Source organism: Balaenoptera acutorostrata, chromosome 2 (genome assembly GCF_949987535.1).
Source record: "Balaenoptera acutorostrata chromosome 2, mBalAcu1.1, whole genome shotgun sequence".
NCBI lineage: Eukaryota > Metazoa > Chordata > Mammalia > Artiodactyla > Balaenopteridae > Balaenoptera > Balaenoptera acutorostrata.
In genome coordinates this window covers 171,522,606-171,543,958 of record NC_080065.1, presented here as the reverse complement: position 1 = coordinate 171,543,958, position 21,353 = coordinate 171,522,606, and the positions used below count along the sequence as shown (strand labels likewise).

General features: G+C 57.7%; 1 protein-coding gene across 2 annotated transcripts in view; it reads left to right on the top strand.

Moving 5' to 3' along the window:
* The first annotated feature begins 4,646 nt into the window (after positions 1–4,646).
* Positions 4,647–21,353, top strand: part of NOTCH3 (notch receptor 3) — a 33,671-nt gene continuing 16,964 nt past the window's right edge. The window contains exons 1-23 of one of the 2 annotated variants that reach the window (XM_057539819.1): positions 4,647–4,863; positions 7,491–7,569; positions 10,833–10,975; positions 11,055–11,393; positions 11,486–11,608; positions 11,686–11,919; positions 12,559–12,714; positions 12,803–12,988; positions 13,611–13,724; positions 13,968–14,081; positions 14,643–14,876; positions 14,997–15,107; positions 15,590–15,782; positions 15,858–16,009; positions 16,236–16,349; positions 16,800–16,955; positions 17,858–18,083; positions 18,490–18,691; positions 18,899–19,052; positions 19,432–19,616; positions 20,248–20,380; positions 20,467–20,724; positions 20,805–20,923. In XM_057539819.1, coding sequence (XP_057395802.1) covers positions 4,749–4,863; positions 7,491–7,569; positions 10,833–10,975; positions 11,055–11,393; positions 11,486–11,608; positions 11,686–11,919; positions 12,559–12,714; positions 12,803–12,988; positions 13,611–13,724; positions 13,968–14,081; positions 14,643–14,876; positions 14,997–15,107; positions 15,590–15,782; positions 15,858–16,009; positions 16,236–16,349; positions 16,800–16,955; positions 17,858–18,083; positions 18,490–18,691; positions 18,899–19,052; positions 19,432–19,616; positions 20,248–20,380; positions 20,467–20,724; positions 20,805–20,923 — 3,840 coding nt within the window. In that variant the 5' untranslated portion in view covers positions 4,647–4,748. The remainder of the gene's footprint in view (positions 4,864–7,490; positions 7,570–10,832; positions 10,976–11,054; positions 11,394–11,485; positions 11,609–11,685; positions 11,920–12,558; positions 12,715–12,802; positions 12,989–13,610; positions 13,725–13,967; positions 14,082–14,642; positions 14,877–14,996; positions 15,108–15,589; positions 15,783–15,857; positions 16,010–16,235; positions 16,350–16,799; positions 16,956–17,857; positions 18,084–18,489; positions 18,692–18,898; positions 19,053–19,431; positions 19,617–20,247; positions 20,381–20,466; positions 20,725–20,804; positions 20,924–21,353) is intronic. The other variant, XM_057539820.1, reaches the window with a different exon arrangement.

Genomic DNA, 21,353 nt, shown 5'->3' with positions numbered 1-21,353 from the left:
CTGAGCAGGTTCGGGTCGCAGCTCCTGGGTCCTGCTCTTCCCCTGAGATGTGCTGGGTATATTCATTCATTCAACTGACAATTATTTTACCTACTATGTGCCAGGCTCTGTGCTAGACATTGCGGATTCAGTAGTCAGCAAGACAGAGGCCCACAGAGCTCAGAATGATGTGGGAGCCAGGTAGGGTCACATGGAGTGGTCGGAGTTGAAATGGAAGAGGCTGTAGGAGCCAGAGGAGACCATGGGAAACTGCAGGGAAGGTTCCCTTGGAGAAGAAATGGCAGTGTTATTTTTTCCAGCCTCGATCACATCAGCTTCCCCCTGCTAAAACCCTCCAGTGGTGTCCACTGTACTTTTCATACAACCCCAGACCCTTTGGCCCCTTGGAAACTTGGCCCCCATAAGCTTCCCTGAGCTCCCTCCCCTTGCTCACTCTGCACCCAGCACCCTGGCCTCCTTGGTGTTCTTCTTTTCCACCCACACCTTTCTCCTCTGGGCCTTTGCACTTGCTGTTCCCTCTGCCTGGAACACGCTTCCAGGCTGTTTGCCTTGCTGGCTTGTTCTCCTCCTTCAGATCTTAGTTCTAATGTCCCCTCGTCAGCGAGGCCTATCCTGACCCCCTAGAACTGAAATCTCTTCATCTCTCATGCACATTCTGTGGTTCTTATTTGTTTGCCTTCTTGTTACTTGTCTGTCTCCCCTATCAGGGCAGAAACCTCTGTCTTTGTCACCTCTACCTATAATAGGGCCTGGCACCAAGTAGTTACTCGGTATACGTTTGTCAAATGACTGAATGAAGGTGAGAAGAGCTGGAGGGTCAGAGTGAGCCATCAGGTGAATGGAGTCTCCCGAATATGAGAAAGGTGTTCCTGGCAGTGGGCACAGCCTGTGCAAAAACTGGGAAGCCTGGGAGACAGGGAAGGGGAACTGGCAAGGTGAGGAGGGTGTCACTCTGGGCAGCGGGGAGCCAGGGAGGCAGTGGCCTTGAGCCACTTGAGCATGAGACAGCCCCAGGGAGGCAGTGGCCAGGATAGCTGGCTGGGTCTGCAGCCCACAACCCCTGGGATCCAGCCTTCCCACTGTTGCCCAGGCCCCATACCCGCCAGCTCTCTCTCCTGCTGGTTCTTGTTGGGCTCCCATGGCCCACTGCCTGGGTGTGACAGCCTGGCCCCAGCTTCCATGTGCAGAGGACAGGATTGTGGTCCCAAGAGGATAAGCCAAGGGCACGTTCTCAGGTTCCCGGTCAGTGGGCCTGGGCCCAGCAGCTGTGTCTTGGCTTGGCCCCAGGACCCGCATCCCTGGGGACTGAGCTCATTGAGGAGAAATGCAGTCCCTGGCCAAGGCAGCCGGCAGGGGCAGGGGAGACGGCTCAAGCCCACCCCTACCCCCACCACGTTGGGAACTGGGCAGCTGTCTGCTGCAAAGCCGTGGGAATAATTGTTCTGACTGTCCTGTCCCTCAAGGATCCAGACACCTTGGGCTATTCTGGCCACTGTGGCTGGAGGGCAGCAGAAACCTGGAGAGGGGACGCTCACCTTCTGCCTTGCTGAGTGGGTGCCCTCAGAGTTTGGAGGCTTCAGAAAGGGACTGACACCAGTAGGGTATCTTCCTTTTGTCCCCACTCCCCCCATGCTGTACTCACCATTACTGCTCCCTCTCTGTCTCTGTCTGCCACAGACCAGGGGCCATTGGATCAACAAAGTAGCCGACTTTGGACTTCCTGCCTAGCAAAATGTGTGTCCAGGTTCTTGGTTGCTCCTTGTGACAGGGAGCTCAGCACCCATTAGAGCATCTCTTCCAGCAGAAAGTCCTTTCTCAGATGGGTCAGGGGAGGAGCTAGCCCTGCTGCTGAAGACCCTATCTTTGCCCCCTGGACCCCTAGTCTCTGGACCCCCAGATCCCTAGAATGGTACTGAAGAGAGTGGTCTGGGCCCCCCGGTGGTGGCTCCTCTGGGCTGAGGATCCCAACTCCTTCAGCCACTTCCGGAGTCACCAAACTCTCCCATGTTGCCCCCTCAGTGCCCAGCTCATGCTGGGTGATGCCTGGCACCCCGGGAGCCCCCAGTATAGAGGAGCAAAGAAAGATACAGACACCCCCAGCCCCCTGTGGACAAGGCCAAGCGGTAGGGCAAGAGGGCACTAGGAGAGCTGGGGGTGGGGAGCAGAGAGGGCTTCCTGGAACTGGAATCTTGAAGAATAGGAGTTCCTCAGGTACAGGAATGGAGGATGGATAGGCATGCTAGAAAGAGGGACCAGCATGGGCAAAACAGTGGCATATGCAGGAAGTAGTAGAGCATTCCCTATAACTAGAAGGAAATGCATCTTTTTTTATTTATTTATTTTTGGCCACACTGCGTGGCATGTAGGATCTCAGTTCCCTGACCAGGGATTGAACCCGGGCCACGGCAGTGAAAGCCTGGAATCTGGGACTTCCCTGGTGGTCCGGTGGCTAAGACTCCAGTCTCCCAATGCAGGGGGCCCAGGTTCGATCCCTGGTCTGGGAACTAGATCCCACATGCCGCAACTAAGAGTCTGCATGCCACAGCGAAGATCTAGCACGTGGCAACGAAGATCCTGCGTGCCGCAACTAAGACCCGGCGCAGCCAAATAAATAAATAATTTTTAAAAAGAAAGAAAGAAAGCCTGGAATCCTAACCACGAGGACACCGGGGAACTCCTATGAAATGCATTTTTAAAGAGAACACATCTGCTGTGAGTTCCTGCTTGGGGAGGAAGCAATGCAAAAGGGTCCTTCTAACTAGCTGGGTGTCCCAGGCAGAGGAAGGAACAACCTGAGCAAAGGCCATGAGAGTGCAAAGCCTGCTGGGTGAAGATGGAGTTTGACTCAGTGTGATGATGAAGGGGACAGGAGGGGCTGGAGAGGGTCTGAAGGCTCTGAAAGCAGGGCTGGGGGGCTTGGATTTCCTCCTGGGGTGATGGGCATGGGAAGGACTTAAGCGGCACCTGCCCCATGGGCCTGTTGACTCAGCACACTCACAGTGAGTAAGCCCTTCTTATTGTGCAACTGTTGTCCTTTTCTCTGCCCAATCCCCACCCCCATTCCCACCCCTCTCACTCCATGTGGCCTGGAGTCACTCAGACTTGGGTTCAGATCTTAGCTCTTCCTCTAGAAAGCCTTCAGCAAGTCACCATAAGATGGGAAGATACCCACCCCCATGGGGGCTGACCCATAAGATGGGTGGATAGTTCTCCTCCCAGATGGAGGTTGCACTCATAAGTTGAGAGTGGCAGGACATCCTCAGTTCCTGTCCCCTGTGGCTGGGGTTCATCTTCCATACTGGGCCCTGGTCAGTTGTGACTGTCTCCCACCTTGGTGCCCCATGCTTAGCCCCAGTGTTTAGCTGCCTCATGGGTGACCCTCAGGCTCCTCGGTTTCAGCACCTCACCCCCAACCCATTCCTCCCTGCAGCCTCATCACCAAGCCAAATACTTACAGGTCAGCCTGGCCTCTTTCTCCTCCTCCTCCTCCTCAGGGCCAGCCCGACCCCTGAGCTGCCCACTCTCCCCTCCCCCCGACTTGACTCTGCCCCCTCCTCTGGGTGCAGACCTGTCTCTTCTGGGATGTCTTTCTTCCAGTTCTGGGCTGAGCCCCTCTGAACCCTTCTCAGTGACGCCCTCCCTGGGGGAGGAAACTGTATCCCCAGCCTCTGGAACAAAGCCGGACATGGAGCTGGAGCTTTATATTTATTTGTTGAATAAATGAATGAATGAATAAGTAACCCCCCCTCCCCCAGCAGAGCACTCACCGACCCCTCTGCATGCCCTCCCCAGACTCGTCCCTCCCTCTGGCCCAGCCCTAAGCCCACAGTGCTGGGGGTGTCTGTGTCTGGTTTTTTCTTCCCCAGACTGAGAGCTTCTCTAGGGCTGGGCTTGGGGCCTTTCTGGGGTCCCCATTCTTGCCACAGGGACAGAGCCCACTGCAGGGTGGCTTTGCAGCATGACTGATTTTGGAGAAGACAGTTGGATCAAGTTGAGCAAGACTGGCTGATTGGCAAAGTTGTGTAGGGTATGGGGTGGGGCTGGGGGGTGGGTTGGACTCTTGGGGTTCACACAGGGTAGTGAGGAGGAAGGGGCTGCTTTCAGAGAGGGCTGAGAGTAAGAAGGGTTGTGGGTGTTTGGTAGCACACATGACTCCTAGCCTGTGTCTGAGGTCCGAGACTGCAAAAATCGCCTAAGGCTCAAGGTCTGGCTGGGCCTGAGTTTAGAGTTTGTGAGTGTTTCAGATTTTAAGTCCCCAGGAAGCTCTGTGCATGCCTCTGCATTTGTGCCTCCTGGCTGTGTGTTCATGAGCCTTGCAGGACGTGCCTGGCTTCAGTTTCGGGGTGTCGGGGGTGGGGGAGTATCTGTGTTTGTGTCCTGGCTCTGTGTGCGTCTCCCGCTCTGGATGGGTGTTGGGGAGCAGGGGGGATGTTCAGGAGGCTGGGTGTGTCTGTCACGCTGGTTGGGCCCGCGTCTCACCGCATAGCTGGCCTGAGTTTCCAAGAGGGTCTTCGGGTCCCAGGCTGTGTGGGTGGAGGGTGGGCAGGGACCCCGGGAGGCCAGGCCGGGGGCGGGGGAGCTCAGGGCTGGCCCCGGGGCGGAGCGAGCCGCCCAGAGCTGGGGGCGGGGCTGTCCTGCAGTCTCACTTCAGCGAAGTTGGCGGCGCGGAGGCTGGCCCCGGACGCGCCAGGAGCCCAGGGAAGGAGGGAGGAGGGAGGAGGGAGGAGGAAGGGTCGCGGCCGGCCGCCATGGGGCCGGGGCCCCGGGGCCGCCGCCGCCGTCGCCTGATGTCGCCGCCGCCACCCCTGCCGTCCGTGCGGACGCTGCCCTTATTGCTACTGCTAGCGGGGCCGGGGGCTGCAGGTGAGGGGCCGGGACCTGGCGGGCGGGATGGGGTGAGTGGGTGGGGGAAGGGTAAGAACGGAGTGCAAGGCCTCCCCGAGTCTGGGGCTGGCGGGCCTGGGAACCAAGGACCAGAGCGCAGAGACAGGGAGCGCAGGAGCCCGGGGACTGTGTGGCAGTCCCGAGGGCTAGGGACCCAGAATTGGGATTGGGGGCGAGGCAGGACCGCAGAAGCCCGAGGAACTGGGGCCCAGGGGAGATCTGAGCTGGGAATGAAGGGACACAGGAGCCCAGGACTGGGAGCTCGAGGTGCAGGGATCAAGATTAGCGCGGGGGGAGGCGGTGCGGGGGCGTGGGTAACCAAGAATCTGGGGCTCTCTCACAACCTACGCCCGTCTGGAGTCCTGGGAAGGTCACGATTGGAACCCAAGTACCCCCACGTCGGGGACCCCTCGCACAAAAGCCCCCCACCCCACCCCTAGCAGGGCCGGCCGGGCGGGGGGCGGGGAGGTGGCGCGAAGTTCTCGGAGCTCTAAACTCGGAGAAAACTTCCCAGGCCGGAGCGCGGCAAGACCCGGACCCAGACCCAGAGCTGGAGCTGGAGCCAGAGCTGCGCCCGCGCCCCTTCCCCCGCCCGCGGCCTCGCTCCCGCCCCTGGCTGCCAGGACCGGACGGCCCCGGGACCCCGTCCCCGCCTTGGGAAGGGAGGGGAGGGCAGGGGGCGCGAGCCCACGTGCTCCTCTCCGGCTCCGGCGCCCCCTCCCAGCAGCCCGAGCCCCTACCCAGCCTGCCGGGGGCCCCGCCCCTCCCCCTCCCCACTCTCCCCTCCCCCGCCCGGGACAATGGCCGCGCCGTCTAGACACCCCCTCCCCCCGGCCAGCCTCGCGCTTTCTTTGCCAGACAAAGCGGGACGGCGGCGGGGCCCGGGCCGGGGCTGCAGGGGCGCACCCCCTAAAGGGAGGCCTGGCCGGCAGGGAAGGGATGCGGGCCGAGTGGCCCTGGCCCTGGGTCTCTGGACCCTGACGTGGGGCTCAGCACTGGGAGGGGTGGAGGCTGCGTCAGGAAACGGGCCTCCCCAGCTCAGCCCCGGGGTCGATGGGTCAGGACCAGGCAGGAGCAGCCGCCCCCGCGAGGCCAGCCCACACCCACATGGCCTGTCACACATTCACAGGACACACAGTCTTGGGTCACACATGCAGAGATGAGGACGTGTGCGTGCGCACACACGCACAGAGTACACCTGCGGAGGAATACATCCAGCTCACACAAGACACAGACATACACAGCTCACATGTGTTCACACTCACATGCACATACAGTGACACATGTTCAAACATACCCTGCACCACCAGCCCAAGACTTCACACACACTGCCTGCACACACTCAGATGCACGTAGATGCAAGGACATGCCTACACCCAGCTCACACATGCAGACAGACGGGCACATCCAACCCATACACAGACACACCCAGGCACACAGAGGTCACACACAGACACACAGCTATATACCCAGATACATAGTTCACATACATGGACACATAACAAGTTTCAGTCTATAAACATCTCTACATCCATGCAGGTCACGCAAACACACATGTGGCTCGCAGGGCCCACGGCTTGTGTCATGTGGCCCCCAGTGTGAGTTCACAAACACCCACGGGCTCCTGTCTGGGTAATAGTGTCCTGTCTGCTTGTCCCTTGAGGAAGGGGACAGAAGCCCTGTTTGGTGCATTCCCATGTCCAGCTTAATTTGTTCTATCTTTCCCTTTTTATCTGTCTCTGTCCTTCTCTATCTCCTTCTCTCTGTGTCTGCCTGCTTCTAGTTTCCTCTTTTATGTCTGTCTCTGTTTTTCTCATTTCCTCTTCCTCTCCCTTTCTCTCTCTCTCTCTCTCTCTCTCTCATACATGCACACACGGGCACACATGCACACAGCAGCCCCACACCTGCTGGCACACACAATTCTCCATTAGCTCACACCCCGCCACGCCCCTGACCCATCTGACAGGACAGTTTGACTGTGCCACACCCCAGAGGGACACAGCCCTCAGGGATGGCGACACTGGACAGGGCAGCCCACATCTTGTGCCAGCTGCCCCTCCCTTCAATACAAACCCTATCCCTGCAACAGCCAATGCTGGAGGCACATGGAGTACATGCCTTGGCATCTCTCCCCAGACCTAGCACACAGGCCTGCCCAGCTGGAGTAGATGCCCAACATCAGGGGAAGGAAGACCCATATGCCCCTAGGACTCCCCACCACTGCCCCCTCCACAACCCCAGGATCTGGGCACACAGTCCCAGACCTCCCTTCAACACTCAGCAGCACCCTCACTTCCTGCCTTAGTACCCCCCCCCCCATTCTGGCAGCTTCTGAGCGCCCACATCTGGCATAAGTCGGCCCCTCCTCCTGCCCGCCCCTGCCTTGTGGTTCCCAGGGCTCGAGCTGGCAGGGACAGCTGCAGCCCTAACAGCTGGGGTCAGGGCGGGGGGCCGTGGGAACTGTGGATGGGGGGCTCCCGGCACTTACAGAGACGCCCCCAGCCTGGCGCAGCTGTTCCCTGAGGGAGGAAAGGGGGGAGTCTCACTCTGGGCTGGGGTTCCTGGGTGCCTGCCTGACACCCCCACCTTCCTTCACCCCTACCCAGCGCCCCCTTGCCTGGATGGAAGCCCGTGTGCGAATGGAGGTCGCTGCACCCAGCTGCCCTCCCGGGAGGCTGCCTGCCTGTGAGTGCCTGGCTCTGAGCCATGAGTGGGCCCTGTCCGGGGAGGCGGTCTGTCTTCTCCCCCTGCCTCTGTGTTCATCACAGATGCTTCTACCACTTCCTACATGTGTGTGGCTTGGGCAACCCCTTGTTTCCCCACTGAATGCAGCAGAGTTAGGAGCAGTGGCTCTGGAGTCTGCCTGGCCTGGGTTCAAATCACACATCATGTTGCTGATGGCCTGAGACTTAAAACTCTTTAAGCCTCAGTGTCCCAGTCTGGAAAATGGGTCCACCAACACCAACTTCACAGAATTCTCTGCTGCCTGAGGTCTTGTGTAAATCCCCTGATGGACAGGTAGTTATTCAATCAACAAATTTTCAGGCACTAGTGACAGTGGCTTGGTAGTAGTGGGTACAGCATCTGCACCTTCCCACATCTCAAGATTTAGTGGTGGGGGCACAAGAGCCCTGATCTGCCATTTTCTTGCTGTGTGACCTTGAGTGAGTCACTTCCCTTCCCTGAACCTCATTGATCTGTGACACAGGGTGCTTCTCCCTGGCTTGTGACCAGAAGGGGCCCCCAAAATGCAATGTTGGATAATGCAAGGAAAGACAGGGGGTTGGGGGAGCAGGGCAGGGCCTGGGAAATTGCTGAGCAGAGGCAGACAGAACTCAGTTTGAATTCTGGGCTCAAAGCAAGTGCTTTGAGCTCTCTGAGCCTTAGTTTTTGCATCTGGAAAATGGGGCAATAATAGTTCCCTCCTTTATGGGGTTGATTGTAAAGGTTAAGAGACCCTTCAGATGGTGAAATCAGCATAGTGTTGGGCATACAGTAAATGCTTAATAAAGGGGATTATCATTATTAATAATGGTAGGGACACAGGAAATAGGTGCCGTAAGGTGGAACCTCTCAATGTTATGGGGAAATGCTTGGTTCCTTTTTATAATATTATCATTAGTAAAAGCAGTTCACCCAGTAGCCGTTGATCGATTTATTAATGTATCCATTTATTCAGCAACATGTGTGCCAGGTCCAAGCTGGGTGGTCTGCTTTGACATTAGAGCCCCTTTGAAGTTACACACGCACTTTGGAGCACCACTGTGGCTCACCTGGGTGGGGGTCTTAGCCTGGTTGAGCGGGTTCCTCGGGTTGGGACGGTGGGACTCGGGATGGTGGGACTCGGAGCCGCGTGGCCGGGCGCCTGCGTTTGGAGCTCCGCGCCTGGAATGCTGCCGACAGGTGAATGCGCCCGCGGCTGCCCCGCCCCCCGACAGGTGAATCACCGGCCCGCGCGGCGGCCCGGAGCCCGGATCGTCCGGAGTGGAGCGAGCTCAGTCCCCAGACCTGGGCCGTGGGAAGCACTCCCCACGCCCCCCACCCCCAGTCTCCTTCAAGGTTCCAAATACTCGTGTCCTTTCGGGGTCGCCCCAATCTGTCTCCCCTCCATGGATTCCCCAACTCTCCCCTTCAAAGTAGGCTCTCAAACCCTTGTCTCTATTTCTTAGTGCTCGCCTCCCTAGCTAGTCCACCCTGCCAAGTCCGTGCTCCCCGCCCCCCCCACACCCCTGCCCCCGCCAGTCTCCCGCAAAGCACAGGCGGTTGGGCGGGGCGCGGGCGAAGCTGGAACCAGCCAGACCGGTCGGCAGGGGCGCGGGGCCGCAGAGCGTGGGAACCCGCCCGGGGCGCCGGGAGGGGGCCGCGCGGCCACGCCCTGCCTGACGTGGGCGGGGGGCGGTGCGCAGTTCTCAGCGCCCAGAGCAGCACTTCCGCTCCCGGAGAGCTGTCTTGGCTGCCGTCCTTGGCCTGAGGGCCTTAAGAGAGGGCGCTTGGGAGCTGGGTTCTCCCCTTCTTACACCATCTGCACCCGGCCGTGCCCCGACTTGTTTCAGCGGGGGCCGGGGTGAGGGGATCTTGTGGGTGACGCTAAAGACTGAGTCAGCTACTTAAGTTTAGCCCCGAGTGACCTGAACAAGCCAGAGGAGGAACCGGCGCGAGGGGTGGGTAGCGTCGGGGGTCGGGACTGGACCCTCTTGCCTCTCCAAGCCCCTCCCTCTGACCCCACCGTCTGGAAGTTTCTGGTCTTAAGACCAACCTCCATATTTACCCGCATATTCAAGGTTGCCTTGGTGGGTTTGGAGGGGGCTGCAGGCTGAAGGACCTTCCTCCAACAAGAGGGCACCAGCGTTGGGGGCCACCTCCTCCCCGCAACGGAAGGAAGGGTTGTATGTGCCCCCAGGAAAGGAGTTGAGGATTGGTGGGGGTTCTCCTGTCTGTCCATGTGAGAGTCCATATTCGTGAATGAGGCTATGGGTTGGTATCTGAGTATTTGCCAGGGCAATACATCGTGTTGGTGTGTCCTTCTGTGTATCTGTATATTTTGGGGTCTGTCTGTGTGTGCCTGGGAATCTGAGACTTTGCATTTCCCGTTTCCTCTACTCTTGCCCACACAGCCCCATGACCCCCTCCCTCACTGTGAAAATGTATTTGCCTTTTTCCCACCCCCATTACTCTATCCTCCTTATCCCGTGTCATAGTTTCCTGTGGCTACTGTAACAAGTTACCACAAACTGAGTGGTTGAAACCTACAGAAATTTATTCTCACAGTTCTGGAGGCCAGAAGTCTGAAATCTAGGTATTGGCAGTCACAGTCTCTCCAAAGGCTTTAGCGGAGAGTCCTTCCTTCCCTCTTCCAGCTTCTAGAACCTCCAGGTGTTCCTCCAGTCTCTTCACATGGCCTTCTCTTTCTCTCAAATCTCTCTTTCTCTCAAATCTCCCTTTGCCTTTCACTTGTAAGTAAGGACAGTTGTCACTCAATTTTGGGCCCACCTGGATAATCCAGGATGATCTCATCTTGATGTCCATCATTTAATCACATCACTAATTACATCTCTTTTTCCAAATAAGGTCACAGTCACAGGTTCTGGGACATGGACATAACTTTTCTGGGGCCACCACTCAACCCACTACATCTTTCATGGCCCTCATGGCCCTCATGGCCCTCACCACCGCCCCAACCCCGGGCGGTGCTTATTAATTCATTATTTGTATATCTTCTCTTTGCCGGACCTGGCTGTGAACATCAAGAGGGTAGAGACCACTTTAATTGTGTTTGCTGCTGTATTCCTATTGCTAAGAACATAGTAGGTGCTCAGGGAATATTTGTTGCATGGATGAATGAGTGTGTGTGTTTGTTTGCTTGTGTGTTTCTTGTCTTTCTTGTGCCTATCTCTGTGTTTGGGGCTATACTGCCCTCACTTTCTCCACCAAGCCATTTCTGCCCACAGGTGCCCACCAGGCTGGGTGGGTGAACGGTGTCAGCTGGAAGACCCCTGCCATTCCGGCCCCTGTGCTGGCCATGGTGTCTGCCAGAGCTCGGTGGTGGCAGGCACCGCCCGGTTCTCCTGCCGCTGCCCCCGTGGCTTCCGAGGTAAGGGAGGGTCTGGAAGGGAGCCTGAGGCAGGCAAGGGTGTGGTCAGCCCAGGCTCACCCTTTCTGGTTCCGTCCAGGCCCGGACTGCTCCCTGCCAGACCCCTGCCTCAGCAGCCCCTGTGCCCATGGTGCCCGCTGCTCGGTGGGGTCCGATGGCCGCTACGCCTGCTCCTGCCCACCTGGCTACCAGGGCCGCAGCTGCCGAAGCGACGTGGATGAGTGCCGGGTGGGCGGGCCCTGCCGCCACGGTGGCACCTGTCTCAACACGCCTGGCTCCTTCCGCTGCCAGTGCCCAGCTGGCTACACAGGGCCACTGTGTGAGAGCCCCTCGGTGGCCTGTGCTCCCTCGCCGTGCCGTAACGGGGGCACCTGTAGACAGAGTGGCGACCTCACCTACGACTGTGCCTGCCTTCCTGGTGAGGGAGCTGTACCTAAGGGAGGCAGCAGAGGTGGGGGGACGGCAGGCCAGCCTGGCAATGACCGTCCTTGCTTCCTCCTCCCATGCTAGGGTTCGAAGGCCAGAACTGTGAAGTGAATGTGGACGACTGTCCAGGGCACCGATGTCTAAATGGGGGGACGTGTGTGGACGGTGTCAACACCTACAACTGCCAGTGCCCTCCTGAGTGGACAGGTGAGCAGTGGGGCTAGAGGGAAGACCTTGGGTGGGCATGCACCAGGTGACTAGACTGGTGCATCTGTGTGCCACAGGCCAATTCTGTACGGAGGACGTGGACGAGTGTCAGCTGCAGCCCAACGCTTGCCACAATGGGGGCACTTGCTTCAACACACTGGGTGGCCACAGCTGTGTGTGTGTCAATGGCTGGACAGGCGAGAGCTGCAGTCAGAATATTGATGACTGTGCCACGGCCGTGTGCTTCCATGGGGCCACCTGCCATGACCGTGTGGCCTCCTTCTACTGTGCTTGCCCCATGGGCAAAACTGGTGAGTGGCTGTTTTCCCTGTAGGCAGCAGGGAGCCATTGATGGTTCTTGAGTAGAGGCAAGGATGGAGTCTGACTCGAGTATTAGAATGATTATGCTGGAAGCTAGATTTGGGATGAAGGATAAGCCTGGGAGAGGCCTGGGAGGAGGCTGGCAAACAGTCCAGGGCAAAAACCATGGGAATTTAGAGCTAAACTGTGACTGAGAAAGAGAGGGGAAAAAGTCCAAAGGGAAGTGGCAAAGGTCAGAGAAGGTGTTTGGGAGGGGGACTTGGAAATGGAGGGAAGGGTATGTCAGACCGAGGGTATTGCAGAAGCAAAGACTTGATGGTAGGACCCTTTTATAATCAGAAAAAGAATCAATAGATTTAAAAACAATATGTGGATGTTTCCAACTTCAAATGGTTCAGAAAAAAAGATAGATAAAGCTCAACAATAGTTGAATCTAGGTGGTGGGTATATGAATAAACTTTTTTTGTATGTTTGAACTTTTCATAATAAATGATTGGGGGAAAATAGCTACTAAATACACTTCTGGTTAGTAAAAACAAAACACAAAACCGTATTTGGGGGTGTGGGAGCTTTGGGCAGAGCTGGGGGTGGGGGGTATCTGCCCTTGACCTCTACCTACTCCTTCCCAGGACTTCTGTGTCATCTGGATGACGCCTGCGTCAGTAACCCCTGTCACGAGGATGCTATCTGCGACACGAACCCGGTGAACGGCAGGGCTATCTGCACCTGTCCACCTGGCTTCACAGGCGGGGCTTGTGACCAGGATGTGGATGAGTGTTCCATCGGTAAGGGGGCGCTGTCTGAGAGTAGGGAAGGAGGGGAGAGACGGTTGTCAGCCGCCCACACTTACACCCGCTGTAACTCCTCCTGCAGGTGCCAACCCTTGTGAGCACCTGGGCCGGTGCGTGAACACACAGGGCTCATTCCTGTGCCAGTGCGGCCGTGGCTACACTGGTCCGCGTTGCGAGACCGACGTCAATGAGTGCCTCTCTGGCCCCTGCCGCAACCAGGCCACGTGCCTCGACCGTATAGGCCAGTTTACCTGCATCTGCATGGCAGGTGTGTGGTGGGCGTGGCTGGGGCGGGGCCTGAGGTGGGGAGGCGGGGTGAGAAAAGCCTCAGGCAGGGCCTGGGAGGGGAGGGAGCTGGGACTGTGAGGCTGAAGCCTGGGATGAGGTGGAGGCGGAGCCAGAGCAGAATCTTGTGCGAGGTTGCAGGCATGGTCAAGTGGAGTCGGTGGAACCTCAGATGGGCTGGGAGTGGAGTCTGGACACTATGGGGCGGCAATGACATGAGGGCAGGACCACGGTCTGGAGTGATCAAGGCAGAGCCTGCAGACAGAAATGCACTGATGCCGGGGCTGGGATTGAGGCTGGGCACAAGGCTATGGTGGGCCCTGAGGCTGGGACCTGGGGACAAGACGTAGTCTGAGGACTGGAGAGGGCAAGGGCTGGTCTGAAGGCAAGGCGCGTATGGAGTCTCATAAGCCTTGAAGCAGTTGGGGCCACAGCTGAATGAAGGTCCAGCCTGAGTCTAAAAAACTGAATCTAGGGTTGGGTGGCGGCAAGGCCAAGGCTCAGGGGAACTGTCTGTAAGTGGGAAGGGGGTATGTCCCCCCTTGCTCTCCCTTCAGACCAGAAGCTAACCCCCATTGCCCTAATCCCCTTCCCTCTACCCCCAGGCTTCACAGGCACTTATTGCGAGGTGGACATGGACGAGTGTCAGAGCAGCCCGTGTGTCAATGGCGGGGTCTGCAAGGACAGAGTCAATGGCTTCAGCTGCACCTGCCCCTCGGGTGAGGACTCTGGGCCAGGGAGCCTGAAAAAGACGAGTCTCTGAAGGGGCAAAGGCTCCAGGATGGGAGCTTATAAGACCATATTAGTGGTTACCTATCATAACAGAAACCACCTTATGAAAAACATTGAAATTAATTTAAAACAAAGTAAATGGACTCCCCACCCAAACAAGGCAGCTCTGGTGAGGGGTGACTGCTCTGACCCTATCTGGCCCTCTGTTCATCCCACACCCCCCACTCCAGGCTTCAGCGGGGCTATGTGTCAGCTCGACGTGGATGAATGCGTCAGCACACCCTGCCGGAATGGAGCCAAGTGCGTGGACCAGCCGGATGGCTATGAGTGCCGCTGCGCAGAGGGTGAGGGAGGGCCAGTGACAAGTTGGCAAGAATCTGGAGGCGGGGCTAATGGGGGAAAGGGCCAATAATTACCTTGGGGAAAAGTTAGGGACAGGGCTACAGCAAGGCAGGACCTCAGCAGGGCCAGTGAGAGAGCCAGGAGGCGGAGCCAATGATGGACAGGAGCAGAGGTAAGGCTGCGGGTGAGGCCAAAAGGTCTAGCAGGATAGGTGTGCACTTAACTGGAGGGGTCGGGTCCGACCCCCTACATCCCCAGGCACCTCCCATGTGTCCCCATTTCCAGTGGAGGGCGAGGCAAATCAGGGCTGATAGTGTAAGGATTGGAAGCAGGGTCACGCTAGGGGTGGGATTTAACTGCAGTAGGGTCCTGTCCAGGGACGAGTCTTGGAGCTTGTAGCCGGATGGAATGGAGGCCAGCTAGGGGCAGGGCCTGAATTGAGCCCGCCTCCTGTTGTCTCGATGGGCCGGGCCTGAGGTAGAGCTGAGCCAGAATTGGGCAGAAGCCACAGCTGTGGGCAGGACCTTGGCCAGTGGGCGGAGCCTGACCCTCTGTCCCCACAGGCTTCGAGGGCACGGTGTGTGAGCACAACGTGGATGACTGCTCGCCAGACCCATGCCACCATGGGCGCTGTGTGGATGGCATCGCCAGTTTCTCGTGCGCCTGTGCCCCGGGCTACACCGGCACGCGCTGTGAAAGCCAGGTGGACGAGTGCCGAAGCCAGCCCTGCCGCCACGGTGGCAAATGCCTAGACCTGGTGGACAAATACCTCTGCCGCTGCCCTCCCGGCACCACAGGTGGGGCCGGGGGCTGGGCTGGGGCAGAAACAGTACATCTGGTAGGACACAGAGGGTTCGGGAATGGTGCTCCTGGTAGGGCACAGTGGTGGCAATCCCTGTCGTGTTCCCCTTCCCCAGGTGTGAACTGTGAGGTGAACATTGATGATTGTGCTAGCAACCCCTGCACCTTTGGAATCTGCCGGGACAGCATCAACCGCTATGACTGTGTCTGCCAGCCTGGCTTCACAGGTGGGCAAGTGGCTGCCGTGGAATGGAGGTCTTTATAGGGTGAGGGTGAAATCACCCATCTTTCTTGGCCAGGTTTTGCCCCTCTCTTTGCACACGCTGGTCCAACGAGCTTGTCCACGCTTTGCCCTGAGATAGTGCTTTCTCTCATTGGCATGTTGTCCCCATATTAGCTCAAGATTATCCTGCAACATACAGGAAGGTGTTCAGACTCAGGGATTGAGGTGTTTCTGAGTGGGGCCAGGGTAACCCTTGGTGGAAATGAAAGTGATTTCATATAAGTTTGGGGACAAGGATGATTTGGGGCAAGGTATCTCTGGGTTGAGGAGGTGACTATCCTAATCTGCACGAGAGATGATGTGTTGTGAAGCAAATGAGATTGTCCTTGCTCAAGGGTGTGGCTCTGCTAAATGGGGCAAGGTTGTCCCTCCCCGGTAGGCTCGGCTATCCTCGTTCTGGGACGAGGTTGTCTGCCTGCTCCCCAGGGCCTCTCTGCAACGTGGAGATCAACGAGTGTGCGTCCAGCCCATGCGGTGAGGGGGGCTCCTGCGTGGATGGTGAAAATGGCTTCCAATGCCTCTGCCCACCTGGCTCCCTGCCCCCGCTCTGTCTTCCCCCAAGCCATCCCTGCGCCCAAGAACCCTGCAGTCATGGCGTCTGCCACGACGCGCCTGGAGGGTGAGGCCTCTCCCCAACCCCTGATCCCCACTGCTTCCCTGCCCTCCTGCCAGCCCTGACTGCCTCCCCCTTCAGGTTCCGCTGCGTGTGTGAGCTTGGCTGGAGTGGCCCTCAGTGCAGTCAGAGCCTCGCTCGAGATGCCTGTGAATCCCATCCCTGCTGGGCAGGCGGCACCTGCACCAGTGATGGAACGGGCTTCCGCTGTACCTGTCCCCCTGGTGTCCAGGGTGCGTGTCCCCACTTTCCCACCCCAGGGCTGCCTCCTCCCTTCTTCCTTATCATTTCCCTTCTGTTCCATTCTCCCTTCCTTCTCTGCATTTATACTCCCCCACTTTTTTTTCCTCTTCCACCCCTACCCAGGAGCTTGGGAAGTGGGTATCAAGGTGGGGACCTTGGGGGGAGATGGGAAAATGGAATCTCTCAAGACTGTCTCACTCTGCCTGCCCACTACAGGCCGTCAGTGTGAGCTGCTGTCCCCCTGCACCCCAAATCCCTGTGAGCATGGGGGCTACTGTGAGTCTGCCCCTGGCCAGCTGGCTGTCTGCTCCTGCCCCCCTGGTTGGCAAGGTACATCAGCTGCTTCTTCCTCTTCCTCTCCCTCATCTCCTTTGCAACCTGCCCCATACTGGGTGATGTTGGGGACCCAGAGAGGGAGTCACTCCTGGCCCTGCCTTTTAGGGGAGCTTCCTTCTGGGAAGAAACACAGCTAGACACAGACACTTGCAGCCTATGTGGTCAGTTCAGAAGAAGAGGAAGGGCTATGGGGTTGGGGGAGCTAGGAATCAGGCTGAGAGTTTTGGGGACAGCCTGGAGGAGCAGACCTCAGTCACAGAATGCATTCACCACCCTCTGAAACAAGGAGAAGGCAGTTCTGGAACAGTGTGTGCAAAATGCCCAGAGGCAAACTGTTCTTGCCTTCATCCATCTCAGCCTTCAGGTTCTTCCTGAGTGCCAGGTACCCTCAGACCCTACCCTGCGCCTTCTACCCCGGTGTGTTATTTTACTCCCCACCCCCAGGCTCACGATGTCAGCAGGACGTGGATGAGTGTGCTGGCCCCTCACCCTGTGGTCCCCATGGTACCTGCACCAACCTGGCAGGGAGTTTCAGCTGTACCTGCCACGAGGGCTATAGTGGCCCTTCCTGTGATCAGGACATCGATGACTGTGACCCCAGTGAGTTCAGGGGAGCTCTTGGGGGAGGGGTGCTGACCTAGGGAACAGGTTCATGAAGCCCATGCATGTGCCTAGCACTGTGTTTTCATTTCATCTTCACAGTTATCTTACTTTCCCCATTTTGCTCATGAAAACTGAGGCCCCAAAGAGGTTAAGTGACTTGCCCAAGGTCATGCAGCAAGTAGAGGGATGAGCTGGGAGAGGACTCTGAAGCCTATATAGATTGCCTCTGGCAGCAAGCAAGTTAGGATTGTGTGTAAAGTATGAGATAACAGGCCCCTAGTGAGTCTCCAGGAGCACTGTTCAATGGACAAATAATGCAAGCCACATATGAATTAAATTTTTTCTAATAGCCACGTTAAAAAGTAAACAAAACAAAAACAGGTTTATTTAACCTAATACATAAAAATATTATCATTTCAATATAATCAATATAAAATTATTGAGATATTTTACATTCTTTTTTTTTTCATACTGAGTCTTCACAATCTGAAACCTGATGTCTATTTTATGCTTACAGTACATCTCAGATTGGACCAGCCACATGTCAAGGGCTCAAGAGCCACATGTGGTCAGTGGCCACTTTACTGGCTAGTCCAGGTCTGGAGGAGACCTCCTGTGCCGAGCCCAGGACTTAAGCAGACACAACTAGTACTTGGCAGCTCAAAGGGACCTTTTTTTGGCTTCTCCAACCCCTACCCCCTTCCTCATAGGCGAGATTTCCAGATAAGGAAGGGGGTGAAGCCACAGAGGGGACAGAGTTTTGATCCCCCTGGCCAAATGTGCCCCTCCCAATTAAGCCTGGTTTTCTCCTAATCCCCCTCTACACAAGACATGGCCAGGTCAGGCTGGACTGACAGGGGGCGAGGTGTGTGACCAGACCTCCTCCTTTCTGACCATAGACCCCTGCCTGAATGGTGGCTCATGTCAGGATGGAGTGGGCTCCTTTTCCTGCTCCTGCCTACCTGGCTTTGCTGGCCCCCGCTGCGCCCGAGATGTGGATGAGTGTCTGAGCAGCCCCTGCGGCCCAGGCACCTGCACAGACCACGTGGCTTCCTTCACCTGCACCTGCCCGCCGGGTTATGGAGGCTTCCTCTGTGAGCAGGACCTAGCTGACTGCAGCCCCAGGTGGGTGGGGCCTGTCCTGGGAGTCAGGGGCCCTGGCATCGGATGGGGAGCGGGACCTGAGGAGTGGGGACAAGGGGAGTCCTCGGCTTGGCACCCACCTCAGGACTCTGATGCCTGATGGGTTAGTGTCCGGGAAGGGGCAGGCCATCTGTTGGGAGGTCACCTTAGGTACCCTGATCCCTGAGGGAGCCAGGCCAGACCAGGGTGGGGTCTCCACGTGGCTTCCACGTAGCCCAGAAGTACCTGGTATATCGGGGCTAAGGGACAGGACGGGGAGGGGCCTCTGCTGGGACTGCAGCTTCTCCTTGGGGTAGGGGTTTTGCCCACTCAAAGCTAGGAGGGGCCCATGGGGGAGGGTGGGGCCTTCGAGGGGGCGGGGCCTGACGCACTCCTCCTTTCCCTCCAGCTCCTGCTTCAATGGCGGGACCTGCGTGGATGGTGTGAACTCCTTCAGCTGCCTGTGCCGCCTGGGCTACACTGGCGCACACTGCCAACATGAGGCCGACCCTTGCCTCTCGAGACCCTGCTTGCACGGGGGCGTCTGCACTGCCTCCCACCCCGGCTTCCGCTGTGCCTGCCCTGAAGGCTTCACAGGCGCGCAGTGCCAGGTGGGCGGGGTCACTGGTGTCTTGGGGGAGGAGTCTAGAAGGATAGTCTGAGGGAGGGGCCTGCTGGGTACTCTGATTGGGAAGCCTGCCTGGATCCTGGGGGAGGAATCTGGAGAGGTATTCTGGAGCCTGCCCAGGACTCTGGAGGAGAAGCTGGGTCCGTTTTCAAGGGTCCCCAAGAGCGGACACCGTGGCCTTCCTTTCCAGACGCTGGTAGACTGGTGCAGCCGCACGCCTTGTCAGAATGGGGGCCACTGTGCCCGGACCGGGGCCTCTTTCTACTGCCTTTGCGCCCCGGGGTGGAGCGGCCGCCTCTGTGACATCCAGAGTCTACCCTGCAGAGAGGCCGCAGCCCAAATCGGTGAGGGGGTGCGCGTGACTGGGTTTGGGGGGCTTGGGAGGGTGTGTATGCACATACTTCCTGCTAGTGTGAGCCGAATGAGAGTGCAACAGAGCATGTAGACATGGTGGGGATATGTGACTCTGTGACAGCTGGCCAGGACAAGGATGGTGTGTATGTCTATCACCATGAGACGACCTGGATGTCTGCAGCGCTGTGTGTGACCTAGCTGGCATGAGCTTCGAAGGTGTGTGTATGTCACTTTCAGGGGATGTGTGACAACCTGACAGAGTGTGGGTGAGACCTTGGTGACTGAAGCTAGTTGGGGGTGTTGGGTGGTGCTGAGTATGATGTGGGCCGGGAGGAGGGAGCCTGCCTGACGCTGCTCTCCTCTGTCCAGGGGTGCCGATGGAGCAGCTGTGTCAGGCTGGTGGGCAGTGCGTGGACAAGGACAGCTCCCACTACTGCGTGTGCCCAGAGGGCCACACAGGCAGTCATTGTGAGCGGGAGGTGGACCCCTGCTTGGCCCAGCCCTGCCAGCATGGGGGCACCTGCCGAGGCTACATGGGAGGTTATGTGTGCGAGGTAAGGAGCGCCCAGTGGAGGGGACGGGGGAGCTAGTCCCTCCTGGGTGGGTCTGGCTACACATTTCTGTGTGTCTATAGCCTGGTGTGGTGTCTCTCTCTAGGCATGTCTGCGTTTTTGCTTTTGTGACTCTGGTTATATCTTTGTGGGTGTCATTCTGGGTAGATCTTAGGGTGTCTCTGTCTGGGTGTACTTCTGTCTTTGGTTGTTTCTTGGACATATCTATGTGTGTCTCTGTGCATGGTGTCTCTTTGGGTATGAATGCATGTGCCAGTGTCTGAATGTGCATCTCTGGTTGTGTGTGTCTTGTGTGTATCTGGGTATCTGGGTGTTTCTCCTGTGGGTCTGTCTTGTGCATTTGTACTGTGTGTGTCCCTTTGCACTGAGTGTATCTGTAGCCCTTGTGCCTGCGTGTCCACCCATGTCTGGGTGTGTTTCCATGTACTGGGTGTGTTTCCATGTACTGGGTGTGTCTCCATGTACTGGGTGTGTGTGTGTTTCTGCACACTGGGCATGTCTCTGTGTGTTGGATGACTGTATGTGTCCTTTTGCACTGGGAGTCTCTGTATCTTCATGGCGAGTATCTGTGTCTCTCTGGGCTGAGTGGGTCCCTGCCTCACCCCCACCGCAGTGTCCAGCTGGCTACACTAGTGACAACTGTGAGGAAGACATGGACGAGTGTGCCTCCCAGCCCTGCCAGCATGGGGGCGTCTGCATTGACCTTGTGGCCCGCTATCTCTGCTCGTGTCCTCCAGGAACGCTGGGTAGGCCAGTGTCAGGGTTGGGGGACAGGACAGGAGGCTGGGTTTCTGACCGCTCCTGACTGCTCCCCGTCCCCCCCTTCCCCTAGGCGTGCTCTGCGAGATTAATGAGGATGACTGTGGCCCAGGCCCACCCCTGGACCCGGGCCCCCGGTGTCTGCACAATGGTACCTGTGTGGACCTGGTGGGTGGCTTCCGCTGCACCTGTCCCCCGGGATACACCGGCCTGCGCTGTGAGGCGGACATCAATGAGTGTCGTCCAGGTGCCTGCCATGCGGCACATACCCGGGACTGCCTGCAGGACCCAGGTGGGGGCTTCCACTGCCTTTGTCATGCCGGCTTCACAGGTAAGCATGGGAGAGGGGGCTGGCCTGCGATCCTGCCTGTGTTCCCCATTGTGGCTCATCCACGTGTTCTGCTTGCCCAGGTCCCCACTGTCAGACTGTCTTGTCTGCCTGTGAGTCGCAGCCATGCCAGCATGGAGGCCAGTGCCATCCCAGCCCCGGCTCTGGGGGAGCGCTGACTTTCTCTTGCCACTGTGTCCCGGTAGGTGGGGTTGGACACTCACATCAAGGTCTCTGGGAGAGGAGTGGGAGCATGCCCTCATGGGAGGGTGTGGCTTTAGGGGAGAAGAGGTGTAAGATGGAAGGGGTTTCTGGGAAATGTTGAAATTACCTGGAGGTTGTGTGTTTGTGTGTGTGTCCCTCTGGAATTTGGAGTTGTGGCCTCTTGGGGAAGGCTGGGCTTACCTGCAAGGTGGGGCTCCAGTGGAAGAGGGAGAGGTTGAGCCAGACCTGGGGAGACTGGAGGTCCAACCTTTCCCAAGTCCTGATCCCCCATATTCCCCTCTCTCTCCCCCTTCAACCCTCAATCCTCTTCTCCACCCTTCCATTTCTCTTTCCCTCCTTCCTCTCTGTCTCCTCCCCTTCTCTCCCTCCATCCCCTGCCCCCGCACTTTTTTTTCTCTCCTTTCCCC